A 22,596-nucleotide genomic window follows, 5' to 3' on the forward strand; every position below is an offset into this window, starting at 1 on the left:
CAAAACATGAGCTCTGTGAAAGGCCTCGTCATGTTTTACTAGTTTGACACCAAAAGCAAGGGTTCCTTTACATGCCATGTTTAAAAAAAAAAGGCATTTTTTTAGCAAAAAATATTCGGAATAGCTTAGTGTGTGTCACGACCTTTTTTAACATAACACAGATCTAGATCTCAGTTAATGTTCATTCCCTGACACAAGGACCTTTTTTACTTAAGTGAATGAAAGTACTAACAAAAGCCCAATTTTGTGAAATTGCAGTCTCAGAGAAGGCAGCTCATCATGAGATGATTCATCCTCGTTTTTCGGACGGAATAAACACCCCTTCGGTCCTAGCATGACAAGAAACAGTCACAATAGTGAGAGCCACTAACAAAGCACTGCTCTGAAAGGAAGCCGTAATAGACCTTAGTCATATTAGACAGCATATTAAATTTAACACAGAAAACAAGGATGTGAGGCATAGACGTACAGTCTTTATACACTTGCACGCACTGTATAAAGGTCCTAGATCATGTCATTTTTACAACTCTCACCTTTTAAAACGGTTTTATGGAGTTTTTGTCTACTGAAAGTTGTCTGAATTTTTTTTTTTTTTCACCGAAAAATCGGATTGTTGTTAAACAACAATACAATCAATTGAACTCACTGTAATTCTATCCCTCACAGCCTTGTTTTCATTCCTGTCAAAACCTAAATATGGCGCTACCCCGACTGAGGTCTATGGGCCAGCGATCTCAAAATGGGGGTGCAATCACTACCAGGACACGCTAAGTGTTAACGCTTCCACTTTTCATCCTGATCACACTTTATTAGCATTTGCACTGTTATGGTCAAAGATTTCCAAGATTTTATGTTTTGGTTAGTAAAAGATAAGAGCTATGACATGTAATATGAGAGCTGATCTCCAGTGTTGGTAAAAATGAGAACAAAAATAAGACATTAATGCCTCCTAAGTTCAAGAACATTAAACGTCAAAACAGCCTGTGACAACTTAGTAACACTTTAAAATATGGTTGTTCAATAGTTAACCTTATTGTAAAGTGTTAACCAAAAACCGCAACCAACGTCAAACATTTTGGTTTCACATAATTAAACCTCAACAGCAATAATACTGAATTAAATTTCAATTTTTTCTACATTTAAAAACATGGCAAGGAGCTTGGTAAAGTATTATGATGTCAATACAAACCAACAGACCCTAAAATGAAAATAAAATTTCAGTTCAGCTACATACTTGTAGGGAAATTAATTTGGTTTGTTAGTTGAATCTAAACAGAAATGTGTGATTAATTTGAAGCTGATATGGAGGTTCCTCCTGAGACACTGAAATCACATTGGCAAGAACCCTGAAGTGCTTATAATTTATCTTCGGGAATGGCAACAAAAAGTAAAAAGGCATGTATCGGTAAGCATACTGTATAAAAAAACAAAAATCACTAAAAATATGAATTAGTTAAATACCATTTCATTAGAAAACAAGCTGAACACTGTATGCAATGTATATGTTATGAAAGAAAAAATCTACAATAACAAAACATTCAATACAGATTTTAAAAAAGGCTGTAAGTGGAATATAGAGTGTGGAATGAGTTTGTGTTGTCTAGATGGTCTGCTGAAATGTTTCAATTAAATATACAATCAATCAATTAATTCCAGGGTGGCGGACAAAAAAAAGTAAACTATCTCAGAGGAACCGCCAGCAAGAATTTGTAAATATCGAATCATGGTTTTTGGAATCAGTGTTTTTGCTTTTCACATTCATCCCTTTTTTAAAAGCTACTTAAGAACTTGTTGATCATAAACTGTAATGTTTAGGAATGTGAAATATCATGTTTACATTGCTTAATCTATTTTGAGAGCACACGCCTTCTTGAAATCCATACACACACACTCTCTCTCTAACACATACACACATGAGATGATGAGCTGACATGGTTGGGTTTAGTTGCTGTCCTCTTTAGCTTGAGAGAGTGCTTTCTCTGAGCTTGCCGAGCCCTCGAAGCGCTGGGAGGCGATGGCAGCCTGATGGGACATGCTCTTCCTCACAATATCTCCCTTCCTCCATAGTGTAATCTCCTATGAATCCACATAGGATGATAAATAAATTTACACAAAATAGATCATGTTCTGAACAATTAATAGTGAGTATTTCACCATTGCTAGGGAAACAAGTATGAATCAAGAACACTTCTTGTGCACAAAATGCACAAGAAGTTAAAAATGATCTGTTAAACTTGTAGACTTGTGTTTTCATATTTAGTTTCCTATTTTTAATTAGTTTAATTTTATTTATTTAACACCAACCTGTTGTTTGAAGTAACGTCGCTCTTCTTCATCAATGAGTACGAGATTCAGGTAATAACGTACAGAGAATTTTTTATTAATGTCCCTCATGGTGGGTGTCATCTCATACCCAGCCAGAAAAAGACGGATGGGGATGGATTCACCTAAAGCCAGTAAAGATAAATTTCAAATTCAGTATACTTCATTTCAACATAGAAAAAATGAGTTTCACATTAAAGGTGCAGTAAGCGGTTTCTGAGAAACACTGTTATTTGAAATCAACCCAAACAAACACAACCCTCCCTTAATTGCTCTGCCCCCAAAATGCACAAACAAGCAATGCAAGAGTGGATGTCTCTTCATCACAGCTGAAGCAAAGCAAAATAACGAACGACAAGAAAAAAAAAAAAAAAAAAATTAACAGTGCAGAAGAGTATATACAAGCAAGAGCTGGATGTTAGTCACCAGGAGCACACCAGCTCCAGACAATGACACTCAAAACTGTCCTGCTACTATAGCTAACATTACAACCGCATACTTTGGTTTTGTGAAACATAGCAAAACCAATGTTACTCACGTATGGAGCAGAAACAACACAACCTCAGCGTCCGTTTTCAGGCCTTCCTGGTTCGGTCTCTCTAGCGCTGGAAAGCTTTTCTAAATTTAATGCGGATCCTAAAGCTCTTGCCTGATCATAATCCTTGTTTTCCAGTGATATTCCTCTGACCTTATCTTTTTTGTAATGTCTCTCAGCCATCTCTATTTCTACAGTCTTTCTTCAAATCTCCCTCTTGCTCACTCTCTCTCCTTCCCCATCATGAGTGTATACACCCCTATTGCTGATTGGCTACAAGTGTGTTTCAACACCGTTTCTCAGGAATCGCTTACTGCATTTATCATCTTTATAAATGTGAATGACCATCAGGTAATATTAAAGGAATAGTTCACCCAAAAAATGAAAATTATCAAATAATTTACTCACTCTCAAGCCATCCTAGGTGTATATGACTTTCTCCTTTCAGTTGAACACAATCTGAGTTATATTAAATAATGTCCTTGTTCTTCTCAGCTTTGTAATGTCATTGAATAGTGCCCGAGTTTTTTAAGCTTTAAAAAGTGCATCCATCCATCATAAGAGTAATCCATACAACTCCAGCAGTTTAAAGGGATAGTTCATCCAAAAATGAAAATTCTGTCATCATTTACTCACCCTCAAGTTGTTCCAAACCTGTATAAATTTCTTTGTCTGCACTGACTTCCATAGTATAGGGGGGAAAAATCCTATGGAAGTCAATGGTGCCCCACAACTGTTTGGTTACAAACATTCTTCAAAATATCTCCCTTTGTGTTCAGCAGAACAAAGAAATTTATACAGGTTTGGAACAACTTGAGGGTGAGTAAATGATGACAGAATTTTCATTTTTGGGTGAACTATCCCTTTAATAAATGCCTTCTAAAGTGAAGCGATGAGTTTTTGTAAGAAAAATATCCATATTTAAAACTATCTAAACTATAATCACTGGCTTCTGGCACTGGCCATAAGCACGTTAACGAGAGAGTCAAGATCTGGCAGAAGGGTGACTTCTGACTCGATGTCTGAAGCAGGTGTAGCGTAAGCTCAGGTAAGAATACCAAGATATTCTTGTGAAAACCACTCGTGAACTCTCTCGTGAACGTGCATATGGCCGTTGCCAGAAGTCCGTTATTATAGTTTAGAAAGTTTTAAATATGGATATTTTTCTTACAAAAACCAATCACTTCACTTCAGAGGGTATTTATTAACCTACTGGAGTCGTATGGATTACTTTTAAGATGGATGAATGCGCTTTTTAGAGCTTCAAAAACTTGGGCTCTATTCAGTGCTGGGAAGAGCCAGGATATTATTTAATTTAACTCCAAATGTGTTCAGCAGAAAACAGAAAGTCATATACACCTACAGTAGGATGGCTTGAAGGTGAGTACATTATGGGATAATTTTCACTTTTAGATGATCTATTCCTTTAAGAATTGTTTCATACCTCGGACAGGTGCTCCATCCATAATCTCATATTTTGCAATGGTGTCATTTTCGTGGTACACATTTGGCCCTGTTCCCGTTGTCTCCCGTTTAATAATATCAATTTCCATGTGTTTGATCTTAATTCGCACCAATAGGAAATAGATCTTTCCCACAATCACATCTTTCAGATGATACCTGCCATTTTCAAGTTTTTTTAAGAGGAAAAAAAAAAAACAGAAAAATGCAAAAAAATATATCAGTAGGTGACAAATTTAAACTTTAATGAACTATTTTAACATTTACAAATAATCTAAGCTATAAAAACCTCCCATCCTCTGGCTGTTTTTCAGACTTACTTGGATTTGTTGTACTCAAACTCAATGTGAAGACAGTCCTCAATTCCCACTTCCATCTTTATGGAGGAGTTGAGTTCTGGATAAGTGCTGAGTGTGTGCACTACGATGTCCATCTCTTTGCAGATGTCATTCAGTCTCCTGCTGATGGTTGCCCTCAGGAAATAGCTGAGGGAAAAATGACAGTTTATAATAAAATCATTTAGATATTTAAAAAAAAAAAAAAAAATCTATTAAATAAATGTACAACATATTGTGTAAGCTCATATACATAATCTTTACTGAACTACACAATGACAGGAATACATACCGCAGTTTTACATTCTGGCCTGTGTAGGACTCGTATGGTTTCTCCACGTGTGTGAACTCAAAATCAAAGGTCTGAGATTGAGCCATTTCTCCAGGCCGAGCTAAATCCTTTACCAGAGAGACAAACTCATGATGGTTTCCTCTGTCATAGTACAATTCTACAAGGAAAATGAACAAGCCACAGGAGAGAAAATGTGATTTCTTAATAAATTTGCATATTTTGTCTGTGTATTCTGTTTTATTCTTTCAAATTTGATGTTTGAGTTTGTTGATGTTTGCCAAGTTTGGAACAACATGAGGGTGAGCAAATTTTTGGGTGAATTACCCGTTTAAAATACAATAAATATCAGGATGCATAAAATCACCTCAGGGAAAACATTTGACGTTTTCTTTACATACAAGTTTCTTGATATTTCATGGTGATGCTTCAAGGGTTATATACTGTATGGCTTTAACTTAGAACAAGAAGTAACAAGCATGGTTTAGGGAAACTGTTCGTTACTGAAAATAAAAACTGGATTCATAACTTATGGTGAGCGTCCAGAGGTGTGGTTCCTATACCGCCTTTTTACTAGAGATAGGAAGTCGATTCACTTCGGAGAATCGACTCTTTTGAACAAATCACTTAAAAAAACAGGTTAAAAACGACTCAGTGATTCTTTTATCTGTAGCACATATTTTTTGACTATTATGGGTTTTATTAATAAGGGTGTTTCTTTATTTTTATGTAACAAAAAGCGTCCATTTCAGTTTGTTGAATTCATGATTCAGCTAATATACTGCTATTTATTTAGAACCTAAATATAATTTGCAAATACATTAAATAATACTAAATTTAATTTATATTTCTTAGCTGTAAAGTGTTAATGCTATTTATTTAAACCATTTATTTGTAACATTTCTGCTTTTCAGCTATTAAAAATAAACTTTTCGCTTCATCGTTTCTCTATTATTTACGGAAAATGTCTAACTTAAACAGGATGGTTCTCGGATCAACAGGTCGGTGAGTTGTTGGATGAATGTGGAATAGCATATTAGTGTTTAATCCTACTTTTCCTGCAATTATGTCATATAAAGATATCGAGGAACGTTCGGAGCGATTTCAGAACGATTGGGTCCGAATCGTGAAGGAATCATTAAGACCGGTTTTGTGAACCGGCTCGTTCGATTCACTGAAAATATCCAACTCGAAAGAACGATTCAATAACGAATCGCTAATGTGTCATATGTCACGAGACTAGGTTTTTGTAATTTGACACTTCAGCATTTGTAATGCTTCAGTCGGAGTCCCCTTAATGAAACTTGCATTTCAAAATAAATTTCCCCGCGACACATGCAAACAAACACAGATGTAAATCTTGTATTGAGCGGTCACATTACAGCACATACGTCACCAAGCATCGCTCGTTCATATTACGTTGTACTTACCGATTTGCCCGATAAATTCTATTTTGATCCCTTGATGCTCAAGCCGCTTCCCTGGGTTTTTCAGGGTTACGTTGACTTTCCCAGAGACTGTCTCCCCGTCGTAAAACAGAAAGTATTTGTCTTTTTTCCCGTCCTCTGTTTTGTGCTCGGCCTTTTTTCTCGTCTCTGCATCATTTAAAACTATGTCAATTTCAGCACTTTGTCCAAAACTGAAGAAGCTCATCCCGACACCTTGTGCTGGACTGGAATCCTTTTGTATTCTAACACCTGGTCCAATTCCACATCAATACTATTGCGTCTTCTTCACAAGCTAGCTGCTTTATCTTCTGCAACGCATGTACGTTTATAATAGACTGTTTATGATTAAATTTAGCTAATTCTTCATATGGCTCTTGTATTAATACCTGCGGAGGATTTTCAGCAATGTACAAACACACAAGCTTCAGAAATGATTTTACTTCCGGGATAGTCCACGTAAATATGTTTTTCAAAATAAAAGTCTTATAGCGACTATTGAAATAAAATGCAACAAATCGAATTTAATTTATCAAAGGGCAACTGTACGTATTAGAGGATTTAAATTATTTTAGTTTTTAATAATCTGGTGCACACAAAATGTTATTTAATAACTTAAATATTGGACACTATTAGCTGATACATAGGTGGTTAAACCATTAGGAAAATGTGATATTAAATTAACTACTATTCTCACTTGAGAGTGAAACCGTGTGTTTGAAAATGCTGACAAAATTGTCTTCATTTAAAAACTGTAATGATGCACCCCGCTCTAAAACTCGGTGTCACTTCAGTGTAATTAAAATGTCTCCCTCTAGTGAGCAACTGACAGCACAACTCTACATGAGCACGGGTCTCACACACACACACACACACACACACACACACACACACACACACAAAAACACACACTGACTTTGCCACACACGTATGCTTTGTTGAAAACATAAAGCATCTTAGTACAAATTTAGGAAACCAAGTCCAACAAGATACAGTGTATATAGATTATTTGACAGGCGGATAAGTGCCAAATGGTTTCTAAATCTCAGTGCACTCGGCCCTTTTAAATCTTGATGAAAGGACCGCTTTTAAAGCCTATTAACAAAATATATAAACTGGTGATTATTTGATATTAGACAACTAAAAAGGTGAATGGAAAGCTAAATTGTGTGGTCAAATTCTTTCATGGCAGTCATAATCCTCAGTAAATCCTGTTTAACTTAAATATAGGGAAAGCCATTTTAACATTTATTTTCTTTAAAACTAATACCTATTTTTGTTACTAGTAGGCTACATATTTTAAGTAACTAATCCAATACTGACTAGTATCTTTTTCAATTTCACTAACAACTATTCAGTATTATTCCGATATCTATTCAGTTAGTCACAAGTACTTATTTATTTGATTGGCTACTAGTACTTGTTCCTTTGCCGATAATGACAAGTAACTGTCCCACTGTTACTGTAATAAATTGCAAATTTTTGCCATTGAATCATATGGGGATCTGTTGCTCAGATACTAGACTAGTCAAATAAGTACATCTAATGAACATAGGCTATAGTTAGCCTACTAGTGAAATTGAAAATAGACACTGTCACTATTGAATTACTCTTAATTAAAGTACCATAAAATAGATAGTACTTTGTAAAAACAGCCTGCCATAAGGATAAACTGGAGTATCGTGAGTTATGCAAACGTAATCTCTGTTTACCTTTTGAATACGCGCTCGTGATTGGCTGACGCGGCTCTCACTCCCGCTGTGGGCGTGGTCAACTCACTCTACTCTAAAACGCTTCATAAACAGTCATTTCATTTAAAACCGCGCTAGGCATGGTACGAGTCATTACACATCGTTGAGTTGTAAAGTGCTGGGCTTCATTGTCAGTCAGATCTGATCATGTGCGATTGTTAGTGTTAGCAAACTAGACAAAATCTTCACTGCACTTATCATCTGTTTAAGGACAGTCAGTTGGCTTGGCTTTGATTTTGTGATGGCAGAAGCGCAGCAACAGCTGGTTGACATCGACCCGGATTTCGAGCCTCTCTCCCGGCCGCGCTCATGCACCTGGCCGCTGCACCGACCGGAATTCAGCGAGCCGGGGAGCTCGAACACGTCCTCCCCGGCACCGTCCGTCAAGCCGGAGCAAGGTATCGTGGACTTTATCAACAGCCTAAGTTTACTAGAGGAGACCGAGGACTACCCGGAGGAGAAACCCGTCCTTTTGAACGACTTCCACTGCCAGGACAACTGCGTTCATCCCCAGCAACAACATCCTCAGCAGCCGAATCCCCAGCTGACGCACCCGCAACAGGTGCCGCCGCTCCCCGCCCCTGCCAGCAGCTCCAGTTCTGCAGCGGCCCAGAGGAAGAGCAGCTCGTCTCGTAGGAACGCGTGGGGGAATATGTCATACGCTGATCTCATCACCAAGGCGATCGAGAGCTCCCCTGAGAAGCGGCTCACCCTGTCTCAGATCTACGAGTGGATGGTGAAGAGCGTGCCTTACTTCAAAGATAAGGGCGACAGCAACAGCTCAGCCGGCTGGAAGGTAATGGCTCTCCAAGGCCAAGCAGAAGTGTGATTAAAAGTAGCATTGGAAGCTCATATGTGCATAAGTACAGAATAATTCACAAGATTTAAACACACTCACATTTATAAAAGTATTTATGCACACCGAAAGCATCCTTTTGATATGAAGTGTTCATGAAAGTATTTCATTTTTTATTATAAGATCAACTCAAAACATGAACCATTTAAAGCACTTTGGAAAAATAAGGTGTGATTCAAAAATTAAATTAGAATGTATTGTTTATCATTTCAAGTATAGGCCTAAATCTAACAAAATCAAGAAACAAGATTTTTTACATTATTTATTTTTGGCAGTGTATATTTCAACCTATATGTGCAATTGTTATTTCTACCTGAATTGAAATCATTTTTGTTGGTGACCTATTGTAGTCAAGTTCAGACCCAGCTTTAAAGGGGGTCCTGGGTGGGCCTGGCCAAAATAACCATGTGCTGGCCCACCCATGCAACCACCCACAACTGTCTGGGCCACCTTATATCTTAGAGCCTAAATTGGTGAATTTAATTCAGTTCAATCTTTTTGACTTGACTGATGTTTTTTGACTAGCTAATTTAGGTGTTACCACATGAAGTACATGTTTGGATTACTTTTTTTCAAATGTAGGCTTTTTCAAATGTTTAGCATAGTATATGACAGTAACAATTAGCCCGCAAATGCGTAGTTGTGGATTCCCTCTCCGAGCAAATGAATGACATGCGGTTTGTTATGGAATTTCTGGCTCGAAAGAGCTCACAGTGTTCAGAAGAATGCATAACATCCCAGTATCAGCTCTATGTTTGGTGATGCCAGTTCTGTTTAATCGTTGTTTAATTTCCTTGACAAAACAGCTTGTGGTTTGTCTTTCTGACGTACAAAGAGGGTTAAATGACGGATCTTACAAATCGCACCCGCTCATGTTAAAAAAAAAAAAAACAAAAAAAAAAATTTACCCCGTATGACCTTTTTTGTTGTTCCTGTGAAACACAATGCTGGTACCGATGCTGGTATTGAAGCTTATAAGCTTCAAAAAGGATGCAAAACCACTATTAAAAACTATTGTAAACATGAAAAGAGTGACCATTAAAGTCTTTAAAGTTTCTGTTTTGGGTGAACTATCCCTTTAATTTTTAAACCAGTGTAATTTATCTAGTAATGTGAGGGACTGTGGTCATTTTCATTGGTTTTAGTCATGTGACCTGTTGTACTAGCACTCAGAGGTATGTAGTAAGTCTTGTGATTTGACGAGATTGTGATTTTTAAAGCTTCTTAGGTGCTTTAAGGTGCCTGATGACTAGAACCGACTATTATGAGTCCAAGAGGGCTGCCACGAATGAGGTGGAGCAAACAGAGAGTGGTTTCAGTGTTGAAAGGGTCTTTGTCAACCTGTCATTTATCTCTAGAGCACTTGTTCCTGTCTCTGATTCACCCCTCCATACAAGCCACTTTTGTTTCTTTGCTTGTACTGTGTGTAAATGGAAATACAAATCCTTACCGTCACACATGTCAGGGCCTCCTCCCATCACTGAGCTAAAAATACCGGCAGGATTACCTGTCATTACAGGGAGACACATTTACCTGAAAGGTGCGGTCCGCCCCCCTCCTCACCGCCATCGGCTCTACACGCCACGACAAAACATTGTCTGAACTCCTCCACCTGTGACATCATAGTTTCAGCATTCCAGTCACTCATTGGATGTTTGTACTGTTGGACTGTTCTTTATCATCATACTGTCTACATACCTGAAACGTATTCTGCTTCCTGTCCCAGTAGATTCCCATCTGTGACTGTCCCATTAACGTAGTAAAACCTGAACACCAAAATAAGGGGTTTGTCATGGTGCTGTCGAGTCATTGTCATATGATTATACTTTTTTTTTCGCTGGCCTAGTCAGGACATTAGTTTATTTTCACTGGACATGCCTATATATATACATATATATATATATATATATATATATAGGTTTTAAATATATATTAGGTTTTAAATTTGCAATCATAGCTGGAAATTATATATCTAAGACATAACTTCATGACAGCCATAAATTCAAAACTGGAAAATTTTCAAAACTGCGATTTCTTTATGATTTTCAACCCTTTTTAACTGGTGCTTGCAAGACACCACAAATTATTCTTGGAATTGGGATAAAACCTCATCTGTGTTAGTCAGCTGGATACATTTAACATGGTGACATATTTAAATCAGAATGATTTTAAGTTTGAAAGACATTAAAACTGCATATGACAATGTAAATGTATATTAACAAATATAAGATGTACCAATATTGCGCCACCTATCTGATATAGGGCAAGTGGCATGGCCACTGGATAGTTATTTTGCAATGTACACCATGTGCTAAATGTGTTTTTGTTGTAACCAGCCATGATAAGCAACCAGATTGGGTTGGTTGCAGTTTCTGTAGCGTAACACTGAATTGCCCCACCCACTGGATTCTCATTGGTCCAAAATCCCACTCCACTTCAAATATGTTCTTTTTGACTGTTATTGTGACTTTTAGGCATCATCAGTTCCGTTGTGGACAGATAGCTTGTCGCTGGAATGATGTTTGTTTTAGGAACACTGTCATTACTGAATCAAAGCTAGAACTTTTGTTCAGTGTACAAAACCTCATGTGATGTGCTGTGTTGTTTAGTTCAAGCCATGAATTTGAATGTAACCACCAGGTCAAGGAGATTGAAGTGAAAACGCTCCCCTGTAGTTCAAATGTCTCCAGGGTTCAAAGGTTAAAATTTAAAGGTCATGCCACCAAGTTTGTGGAGCATGTCATGAGAGTCCATGTTCATACCCCTTAAAGTCAAAGTGAAATAATGAGAATAGTGTTTAGACTCATTTTATGAGGTTTTGGCTCCCAGTATGCTGTTTCTTAACTCTCTTGTGTCTTTAAATATGCACACCATTGTTTTAAACGCCTTAAATGCACACACACATACAGGTAGAATTCAATGTGGGTCAGTTTTGTAACTCCCAAGTGCCCTCATAACCACCATGACTTTAAAAATGGCATGTACTTTCTGTTTCGGAGCCCTAACAGTCTGCACCAAGAGTTAGAGATGTATTTATGTGTCTGTGGTGTGGTGATACTATCTTGTGTGCAGACCTACTGTAGCTCGTTTGTAATTGAACACATATTTTTCCATTCATATCATTTTTCTTTTGCTTCTAATTTTGTTGACACTTTTACCATTTTAATTCCATTCATAATGTCATTAACAGCTTAAGAGTTACTCACCCGAATTAATAAATGAACTCATGTGGTTTTCATAGTTATTTTAGAGAAAAAACATGTTCTCACTTCCCCCTCTTTCTCAGGCTTTTAAAAAATGTTTAACTCTGAGCCCTATTTACAGCACATGAACCCGGTTACCTCTAACATGCTTTGAAGTTCACCATAGGCTTTCACCTCTCCCACTAACACACACACACACACACACACACACACACACACATGCACAAACATGCAAGCTATACATTTGTACGATAGCATTTTCAGGCCATTTCAACTCATACACAATATTTGTTCAAGCTTATCTTGAGCAGATACTAATTTCTATTCTCGTTTGTCAGTCAGTAAGTTTCAGCTGTAGGCGTACTGGCCACTGATTCTCCAAAACTAGTCACTTTTGACATGTTTGTGGATTCGAAGTGTGCATTAGCTTGTTTTAAAATCAAAATTCAATTCAATTCAATTTTACATTTTAATTCTACAGTTTGCGACCTTTGAGACAGATTCTTAGAATTGATCTGCTATATAAATGTCAGTGCATACAGGTGAAGTGTGCAGAGGCTGTAGTTTGTGGTTTGTAGATGATACCTGCTCTACATAATTTGGGTAGTGCGTAATTAGCATTGTGCAAGGTGCAGCAAAATTGAGGGACATTTTGCTCTTTCTTACACACACTCAAAGTGAAAGAGAGAAAGGAAAGGGAGGAAAGGGTTGAAAAAGCACATGCAGCGCTGCTCCACCGTACCACAGACACATAAAAGACTTCATCACTGTGGCTTGGTGCAGACTTTGGCTCTGTGGGTACTTGTGGCTTTTAATCTAGAGCTACATCAGTGTGCATGCATGGGACAGTAGCGTGACAAAAAAAGTTACATGTGAAAACCCTCTGAATTCATCAGATATCAGGAAAAAAGTCCCCAAACTCAAATGTCAAATGACGACAACCGGATGTCTGTGGCAAAGGTGTAATGCAGAAAAAGTGCTATGCTGTCACCTTGTTCAATTCACGTAAAAGAGTTGTTTAATTATGTACTTAGCACCAAAAATAATAATGAACAGTGGGGGATTTGATTCATTGGCAGAATTGTTGTATTGGTGTAGCACTGGACAAATTCATTGGTAATGATTTGATTTAAAGTGACTTTTTGGTGAAACTGAATTCATGAAGCTGATTTGTTTGAATGGGTTTCCATAGGTGAGATCACATTTGTTGTGGAAAACTGAATATGAATCGAAATGATTTTCATTGAATTGCACTGAGGTGTAGCATTCTTGCAGGTAAGAAAGAAGCTTATAGAGCCTCCTTCGTGATGAAGACATAGAAATAGGTATGAGATAGACAGGAATTTACCCTTTAGCTTGCCAGAGACATTCCTGAAAAGACTTGTTTGCGCTTGCTACGGAAAGACATATGCATTTTAGCTGGAAGCATTCCCTGGACTCATCGTGTGGAAGTCATGCCAACTTTAGATAATTATTCTAGACAGCAAGACAATAAGGCATTTGTGTTATTTGTCAAAAGCACACAACAAGAAATCGTATACCCAAGAACTCTCACTGTGGTTTCACTTACTACAAAAGACCAAACATGTCTCTCAACCTAAAAATATTACAATGATCTGTACATTTTATATATAGAGCGAGGCTATAGGTCGATTTTTTTTTTTTTTTTTTTTTTTTTTTTGTGTGTGTGTTTGTTTAGATAGCAATTCATTCATTCAGAGATAAACTTTTTTATATGAAAATTTAGTTTTATATTTCCATTTTGTCTTGACATGTTGTACTTATTTATTTTATTCTTTTGTTTTATTTATTTAATTATTTAAAGCTGCAGTCCGTAACTTTTTTTTTGGTTAAAAATGATCAAAATCAATTTTGAGTAAGTACATAACCAGCCAGTGTTCAAAACTATCTCCTTACCTTAGCCTGATTCACAACGGTAAGCTTGTAATAATGTTTTCTAATAAGAGTGGTACTGGTAGGTTTCTGCGGGAAGTTTGAGCATGCCGCCATTTGTCTTTGCGTCATTATGTCACGTCTGTTTACATGAAGAAGCCCCAGCTAGTCCCAGCTAGTAGGCTATATGGCATGTGAGGATGCTGGAGGTGACGGATCATTTATAGCCTTTTCTCACAGCAGCTGGAATAATTAAACTTATCATTTTGAATGTGGATTGTATGGAATGACAAATGGACAATTAGAGATTAGACTGTGCAAAAATGTATATCTACAAGTAACGCTAATACACACAAAATACACGTAGTCACGCAATGCTGATGTTGTTAACATTAACTGCTTTGAGAACAAAGTATAACAATAATAATAATTTGCACGGTTTGATGTGAACCGAGCTAAGCGATCGTTAGATTTAATCACCATTGGCAGCGCTATTTATTGTAATGCTTTTTTTCTCAGTTGATCAGAACAAAAGTGGCAGATTTGTTACTTGCTCAGATGACATTTTCCGGTGAAAATTCTTATTTTGGTCATACTTCCAAGATTACAATCTGTGATTCGGAAGTACCTGTACAGTATCCACCAGTGCGGTGAATGACAGCCAAACATTCTCCTCAAAGCATTAGATTCATCCGAGCTGAGGAGCTGTGCCAATGCACAACCCACATAAAGATGATAATTACACAAATAACTGCAATTGCAGGTTTCAAACAGAGATGGCGACAAAGAGGCAAAAACGGACTGCAGCTTTAAAAAAGTTTGGAATAATTTTTTATGTCTCTTAAGCTGACCAAAGTTGCATTTATTTAATCAAAAATACAGTAAAATTAATGAAATATTATTACAATTTATAAAACTGTTTTCTATTTTAATATATTTTATGTAGGTCATTTATTCCTGTGATGTCAAAGCTGAATTTTCAGCATTACTCCTGTCTTTAGTGTCACATGATCCTTCAGAAATATTTTTTAAATCTTACTTGCCCCAAACTTTTGAATGGTTGTGCATCACAGTTTCCACAAAAATATTAAGAAGCAAAAGCTGTTTTCAACATTGAAAATAATAATAAGATTGAGAATAATAAGAACCATTATTAATTACAGCATATTAAAATGATTTCTGAAGGATCTGACACTGAAGACTGGAGTAATGATAATTCAGCTTTGCCATCACAGGAATATATAACATTTTCAAATATATTAAATATTACAATGTAGTTTTATTTTAGTTAATGTAGTTTTATATATTTACATCTTTATGTATTATAAACAAATATATAAAAACATTGCATGGTACCAGCCAGGTTTAGATTGTTCAGTACAGCTGTGTAGTCATTCAAACTAAGACAAAAGGTCAACAACATCCAGACGGTGGTAAACCTCCTCCACATCTTGTTGTCAGCTCCTGTCAGTCATATAGAAAAAAGCACCTTGTTGACGTCATTTCTATAGTGGTGGAGGTACCATGGGAGGTCTGCATTGTTGTTAAAGCGCAACTACACCCTCCAGAGCATATATATTCTCTGTGTTCCCATTTCTGTCTAAAAATTCTTACACATAGGATTCCTCTCGCTATATCCCAGAGAGTTCAGAGGCATCTGGGGTCACTAAAGGGCAGAGGAGGCTATTTTGTAGGCCTCACTGTACTCCAGCCTTACTGCACAATCACAGGAGATGACAACAACTCTCCAGCATTGTGGAGAGAGGGAGAGGAGAGGAGGAGGAGGAGGAATGGAAGGGAAAGGGGGTTACTAGGGAAAAGCGTCAAACATCCTCCATTCCTGAGCACTGCGCTCATTTCCATCTTCGCGTGTTCCTTAAAGCATTTCCTCTGCGTTCCATCAAAAAACACAGTGGCTTGTGTTTACAGAGGAACATCAGTGAAGTTGGCTTGAACTTCTTCATGTTCTTGTCTGTATTTGTAACATCAACAATGTGCCATGTTTCCGATACCAAACATTCATATCGTCATGCTTAACAGTCATTTTGGAACTTTTTTTCCCCTTGGTCCCTGTGTTTCGCTTTTAAAAGCACGAAGACAACATCAGAAAGAATGTGAGATTGTCGATTCAACATTGATTGCTGACATTGAAACATTAATTCAATGTTGAATCATTGATTCAGCAGGACTTGATTTTATCCATCAAGATTTGATTGGATCATGGTCGTGATTATTCAAAAAGACTTGTTAGAAGCATTATTTTTCTGTGACTCGAAACTTTCCCGCCTCTCTGACATCCCGCTTCTCTAAATAAGGGTCACTGACCTAAGAATGTCTCCGTTGTCCAGTGCTGCTGCATCCAGTATCTTGAAAGCAGCTCTCTCTGAGAAAACACTGATGAATGACTTCCCCTGTTTTATTTTCTACCACTAATCATTCTCAGCATTGATTAGACTTCTGAGTCCATGTCCTTCCTGTGTGTGTAATTCATGTTCAGAGAATGCCTGCACACGCTCTTCTCCTTTTCCTCTTGTTTCCATTTTCATAAATTGTGCATTATTAGTAGAAATATCTGTTGTGACTTGAGCATCTTGTAGCTTTTTTATCATCTAAAGTTTGTACTGTATTCACACATGTGAATATAAATTATGCATCTATTATTTGAAATTATTATATTTTTAAAATTAAAAATAAGGCAAAATAAAATTTTATGGGCAGTAAGAATTGTTGGATATATATATATATATATATATATATAATACAAAAAAATTGAGCCCAAATTATTAAATTCAGTTGCTTTTTATCAAAAAAAAAAAAATGTAAATTGCACATAAGACAGGTTTTGCATTAACTTCTAAATGTAATTATAAAGTTAATTTTTACTGCAATTCATTTTTGAAATATAATCATTTACACAGTTGCTGTCATAACTTGTTTTCATGACATTTATTTAAACATACATTAAATAATCAAGACATAACAGGTTAAGTAAATATAATGAATAGGCTAATATAGTGCATATACAAAATCGTCCTCTCTAGAGTTCATTTCTCTGTGAACTAACATGCTTTCGACACTAAATACCTGAGCTAAATGTAATGCTATGTGAGATATTATTCTCAAGCTGTTTTATTGATATCTTTCTGCAGTTGAAACACTGGTTGAGAGATTACATGTAAACATACCGATCATAGACTGTAAAAAAATATGGATGACGCACCTACACTCTCTTCCATTGTAGTAAGTGAAGCCACCAGTGTGCCAATATGGCGCTGACATCTTGAGTCTCAAGTCTGCAAAGTAGTGAACTTGGAGCCCAAGTCTGCGCAGTGATGAGCGCGAAGGGGAACTGCAATATCAAGGTCCTGCAAAATCAGTTAATACAGTTTACTGCAGAACAACTCATTATGTCGGTGTGAAATAAACAGTTCTGGAAATGTAGAAATTAACGTTAAAACTCCAATCTCCTCCTGAAGATCCAGAAAAAATTCTGTTGGTGCTTCAGTGACTACTTCGATCAGAGAAGCTGTCAATCATGACATCAAAACCATGTTTTTATAGCATCAAAAAACTAACTAAAACCATACTTATTTAAAGAACGAACACTTGAACTAACATCAGCGTGATTTAGCGTTCCTAAAATGACAGAAACCATCTTTGGAAAAAAATATTTGATGTGTAATTTGATTGTTTAGTTTGTCTCACGTCCCATTACATTACATGGAGAGGGCAGGGTTTATGACCTATACTGCATCCAGCCACCTGGGGGTGATCGAGACGCTTTGGCTTCACTTTTCAGGACTCATGTGGCACGCTTGATACCGAGGCTGCATTCCACTCCAGTTTTAGACACGCACTTGCGAACTTCCCTAAGCACTTCCCCTCAGGGAAATCCCTGCCGCCATTTTGAAGTGCGTTCCACTTCGTGAAGTGGACGAGGGAAGTGGACAGACCCTCGCTCCCTCGATTTTGACCGAGGGAGCAAGTCTACTTCATATGTACACTTCAGGCAGCTCCATAACCCACACATATATACATATAGAATGCTGTATTAAACAATTTTGTAAGGGGAAAAAAATGAATAATAAATCAACTCCATAGCAGATTCCAAGTGATCAAGGGCTTAGGACGTTCCAATTCAGCCCATTGCAAAGGTTCCGCCAGTATGGGCATTCGTGCAACATAAGCAATGATGTACATCCAAGTCAACGAGACTGAGGGAAGTTAGCCAGGGAAGGTTATAAAAAAAACGAACTTGAACGCAGCCCAATTGATCATCTCTTCTTCGGCACCTTTTACTGGTAGCAAACAGCGTTGCATTACTGCACGCGCCCCCTTCTGGATTGGAGTGTGAATTGCCTTTGACCAACTGTGTTCGTCATGTGACTGCATGAACCAAATCGTACGGTTTGGGACGAATACATGTACTGTTAAACCCCTAATATATATATATATATATATATATATATATATATGATGGCAGGTAAATTTTCTCAATTCACTTGTGATTGGAAAAAAAACTTTTTGGATCCCGCCTACTATCATAATCATATCTGTTGCCCCAAAGGGATCTTATTAAAACCATGGCTAAATCAAACATTCTCTTCTCTCTGCTTAGAACAGTAATTATCCTCTTCCTTTAATGTAAAACTTCTGCTGCTATTGGAGCTTTGTCATGTTGAGTCCAGTGGCTCCGGTGGAACCTTTGGCTTGAGGTTATTTTTGCACTTTCCTGTAAAAACAGTGCACACGTCTACCACAATGAGTGATGATGCGTTTCCTGCTGAGTGGCTGGAAAATAGCGACATTCCCTCCCCTGAAAAAGACATACACACTCACCCTGGCCAGGGAGACGGGGGGCACCAGAGTTTGACATCAGAACTCGTCGTCAGCCTGTCTGGTTCATTCCAGCATGCAGACTTGACTCTGCTGTACAGTATGAAGCAGTTTTACCATCCTGTAAAAGCACATGGAAATTATTGATGATGCACTCCCACTGAATCAAATTTTTATAAAATTCAAATATGTGTCTGGAAAAAAAACATCATGTTTTTAATGGTGAATGCGTAGGCCTGCACAGATTTTTGTGTGCTTTTTTGCACTGATTGTGTAGGGAAAGTCTGTGCAGTTCTGTGGGATGGATGTAAATACAGAGCTGAGAGTCATACACACTTACTGGTTGCTGAATCAGATTAACTATATATCTACTAAATGAAAACAAGAGATGGAGATGGAGAAATATTCTTCTTGAGGTAATGTAGGACCAGACTTAATTTATCCATGGGATTTGATTAAAACATGAATGTTAGGCTGTGATATGATTTGTTCATATGACTTTTTCCCACCCACTTGGCCTTGGTTACATCAGCAGAAAAGGGAAGTTGTTTAAAGGTGGGATCAGTAGATTTTGAAAACCGCTGTTGGGCATTGTTGATATTTGAACTCACCCCTCTCTTCATTGCTCTGCCTTCAAAAGTCACACTCTAATTTTAACCACCCTGCTCAGAGTCAGTCTCGAACCCTGGCCCGATCACTGCTGGCATGCGAGGCGAGTGCACTAACAATGACGCTAAACACCACATTCTCTAGCGGTCGTCAGTGTTCTGTGGTTTACCTGCACAACCCTCACTATCTGGCCACTGTTACACACGCAATGCGAGTGGATGTCTGTGTATCACAGCTGATGCACAACAAAATGCTTCACGACAAATAAAGCACAGTTGATGAACAAACGACAAGGAAGCACAAAAAATGAACGTACAGTACACAAGAGTAAATACAATGTTTTCGTTGTTAGTCGCCAGCAGCACAGCAGCTTCAGACAATCAAAACCCAGTATTACTCACATGTGAAGGAATCAAAGCATCCTCCGTGTCTGTTTTCAGGCCTTCCCACTTAGCTCTCTCCAGCGCTTGAAAGCTTTTCTAATATTAACGCGGGTCCTAAAGATCTTGCCCAGTCATAAATCTTCATTCCAGTGATATTCTTTTGAGCTCTTTTGTATTGTGTCCCATCTCTCGGCCTGCTTTTTTTTTTTCTTCTTCTTCTTTTTTTCAAATCTCCCTCTTGCTCGTTGTCTCTCCTCAACCGTCATACGCACCCTAATGCTGATTGGTTACACGTTTGTTATTGGTGTCAGCCTGACTAACTTTCAAACAGTGTTTTTCAAAATCTACTGAGTCCACCTTTAAGTGGCCAGGGAACTTATTAGTAGGGACACTCAGATTGATCATCCCCTGTTAAGAATCGGACAATAATTGCTTTGTATGACTTGATCAGTGCCATTGTAGTATTATTTTTATGCTATTATAATATTTACTTGGCCAGTGATGGTGCAAAAAACGTGAAACGACTGTCAAACTTCTCCAAAAAATGGAAAATTTCGTTATTGAATTTTTATGTGAAATTATAAGCTAATAAAAATAACATACATTAATCAAATCTGGTAACTTTATATTTTGAGTTGTCTTTAAATGAAATGTTTTTGGTATTGGGGAGGAGAACGAGAGACACAGCTAGAAATAACAGGGGAGGGAACAGGAGGAGTGTTGTTCTTTACACCGTCTCACAATAACACACACGCCCCTGCAGGTCTCTGGGGGCCATTTGATGGGGGGGCTCCGCATCCTGTAACACACACACATGTACACGTGCAAACGCGCACTCATAACATAAACACAAATGCACACACCCACAAAGGCATGTTTGCTCCCATACATGCACACAAAGGCCAGGTGCTTGTCTAGAGAGGGTGTTCCCTCAGAAGGGGGTCCCTGTGCTCCGTTTCTCGCTTTCTTTCTCTCTCAGGGGAGGCTGCTGCTGAGTGGATACCGGTGGGCAGAAAGACCCCGATGCTTGGCGCCTTACTGGAAGTCTGTGTTTTTCTCAGTGGCTTGTGACATGAACCGTTACCACACGTGCAGTATGTCAACTGGCACCGGCATGGGTTAACGTACATCTCTCTTTTCTCAGGATGGCAGAAAAAGCCTACATCCGAATTTCTCAAAAGCATTTTTCATTCACTGTGAGGGTATAAGGAAGTAAGTGGACATTTGTTGGTGTGGGAAAGCCATGATAAAGAGATGAATGTGTGTGTGAGAGAGTGTTTGAGTATTCTTTTTCTGTTTGCGGGAAAAAGGCCAGAGATGAAAAGAGTGTAGATAAGGCATGCTCACATGACCTTGGCCTGGCTGTGTATGTCCATTCCTCTTACTCTACAAAGATGTGATGTCACTTCCTGTAAGTATCCTTGGCTTAAAGATTTTTCATTGAACTGTTGCCTACCCACACATACGCTACATTTCAAAGGTTTGGAGTCGTAAGATTCTTTGAAAAAAGTCTCTTAAGCTCACCGAGATTAAAAAAAGAGTAAAAACAGTAATGTGAAATATTATTACAAACTATTTAAAAAAAGGTCAATCAAATCAAATCTTTAAAAATATCCTTTTTAATGTTCCGCAAAAAAAAAAAAAAGTCATACAGGATTAGAACAACATGAGGGTTAGTAAATGATGACAGAATTTTCATTTTAGGGTAAACTGTACCTTTAAAGGTGCAGTAAGTGATCTAGGAAATGCTAACGTTAGCCTGCTAGCATTGAAGTACTGATTGCCTACACCAAACACTGATTCTATACCCGTTACTGTAACCAATGAAATTACCTGCAGGGCTGGATTTCTGGTAAAGTGGTTTAGTGGGGAGTCACAAGGTGATGTATTGGGCACAGGCATGGCTTCTGACATCACACTTGGATGTGGGTGGGGTTGGATGTCCACCACAGGCTGCAGAGAGCCCTACTTGACCCTCCCTGCAAATCTCTGTCCAAAGCCACGCCTCCTCCAAAACACATGAACACACACAGCTGCTCTCGGCAAAGCATCTCAAGAGATGGCGTTAAACTACCTCATGTCTCAAAGCACATAACATTACAATAATAATGAATGTAAACTACTTAGAAAGCTTTTACCTGACTGCTGCAGATTCATTTCGGTGTTGATACTGTTGACATGGACACGGATAAATCAGAGTCTGACTGAACAGCTCCGTCATGGGTTGCCATCTTTTAATCAAATTATTTTGATTCGGTAGGAACTGTAAAAGGAGACTGCTGTTTGTTTTTCGGTGCTCCGTGACTGAGGTCTGTCTGTATAAACTCTGCATAGCATGAAACGCACTGATGACGTATGTCTGCCTGAACAGGGTGCGCGAGGGTATGTAAAACATACATTGACAGGCAGGTAGGACATCGTATCATTTCATTTGGACCGAATATAATAATTGGCTGAACATTTTATGGTCCTACACCTTCCGCAGACGATATATTTATAAAAATACATTTATACTGTTTAACATAGTGATTGCTGACAGGATATGAGACTTTCAACCAGCATAACAAAAATGTTTCTATAGAGAATCACCTATCTTTATCACCTAATCACTACATCTTTAAATGTACAAATTTTTATTAAACATTGTGTGTGTGGACTTGGTGTGGTACAGTACAGGG

At 37.9% G+C, this 22,596-nt stretch overlaps 2 protein-coding genes across 2 annotated transcripts in view; one reads left to right on the forward strand and one right to left on the reverse strand.

Moving 5' to 3' along the window:
- Window positions 1-774: 774 nt before the first annotated feature.
- On the reverse strand, window positions 775-6,830 carry vps26bl (vacuolar protein sorting 26 homolog B, like). Its single transcript, XM_051907848.1, has 6 exons — window positions 6,373-6,830; window positions 4,946-5,102; window positions 4,639-4,803; window positions 4,302-4,477; window positions 2,305-2,447; window positions 775-2,076 (listed from the first exon to the last, which is right to left on the reverse strand). Exons 1-6 carry the CDS (start codon window positions 6,593-6,595, stop codon window positions 1,942-1,944), a joined length of 999 nt encoding a protein of 332 aa, XP_051763808.1. The 5' UTR covers window positions 6,596-6,830; the 3' UTR covers window positions 775-1,941.
- A 155-nt stretch (window positions 6,831-6,985) lies between these two features.
- Window positions 6,986-22,596, forward strand: part of foxo1b (forkhead box O1 b) — a 35,246-nt gene continuing 19,635 nt past the window's right edge. The window contains exon 1 of the mRNA XM_051907842.1: window positions 6,986-8,934. Within this exon, the coding sequence (XP_051763802.1) occupies window positions 8,380-8,934 (555 nt within the window). The 5' untranslated portion in view covers window positions 6,986-8,379. The remainder of the gene's footprint in view (window positions 8,935-22,596) is intronic.

Source organism: Ctenopharyngodon idella, chromosome 10 (genome assembly GCF_019924925.1).
Source record: "Ctenopharyngodon idella isolate HZGC_01 chromosome 10, HZGC01, whole genome shotgun sequence".
In the NCBI taxonomy this organism is placed as follows: Eukaryota; Metazoa; Chordata; class Actinopteri; order Cypriniformes; family Xenocyprididae; genus Ctenopharyngodon; species Ctenopharyngodon idella.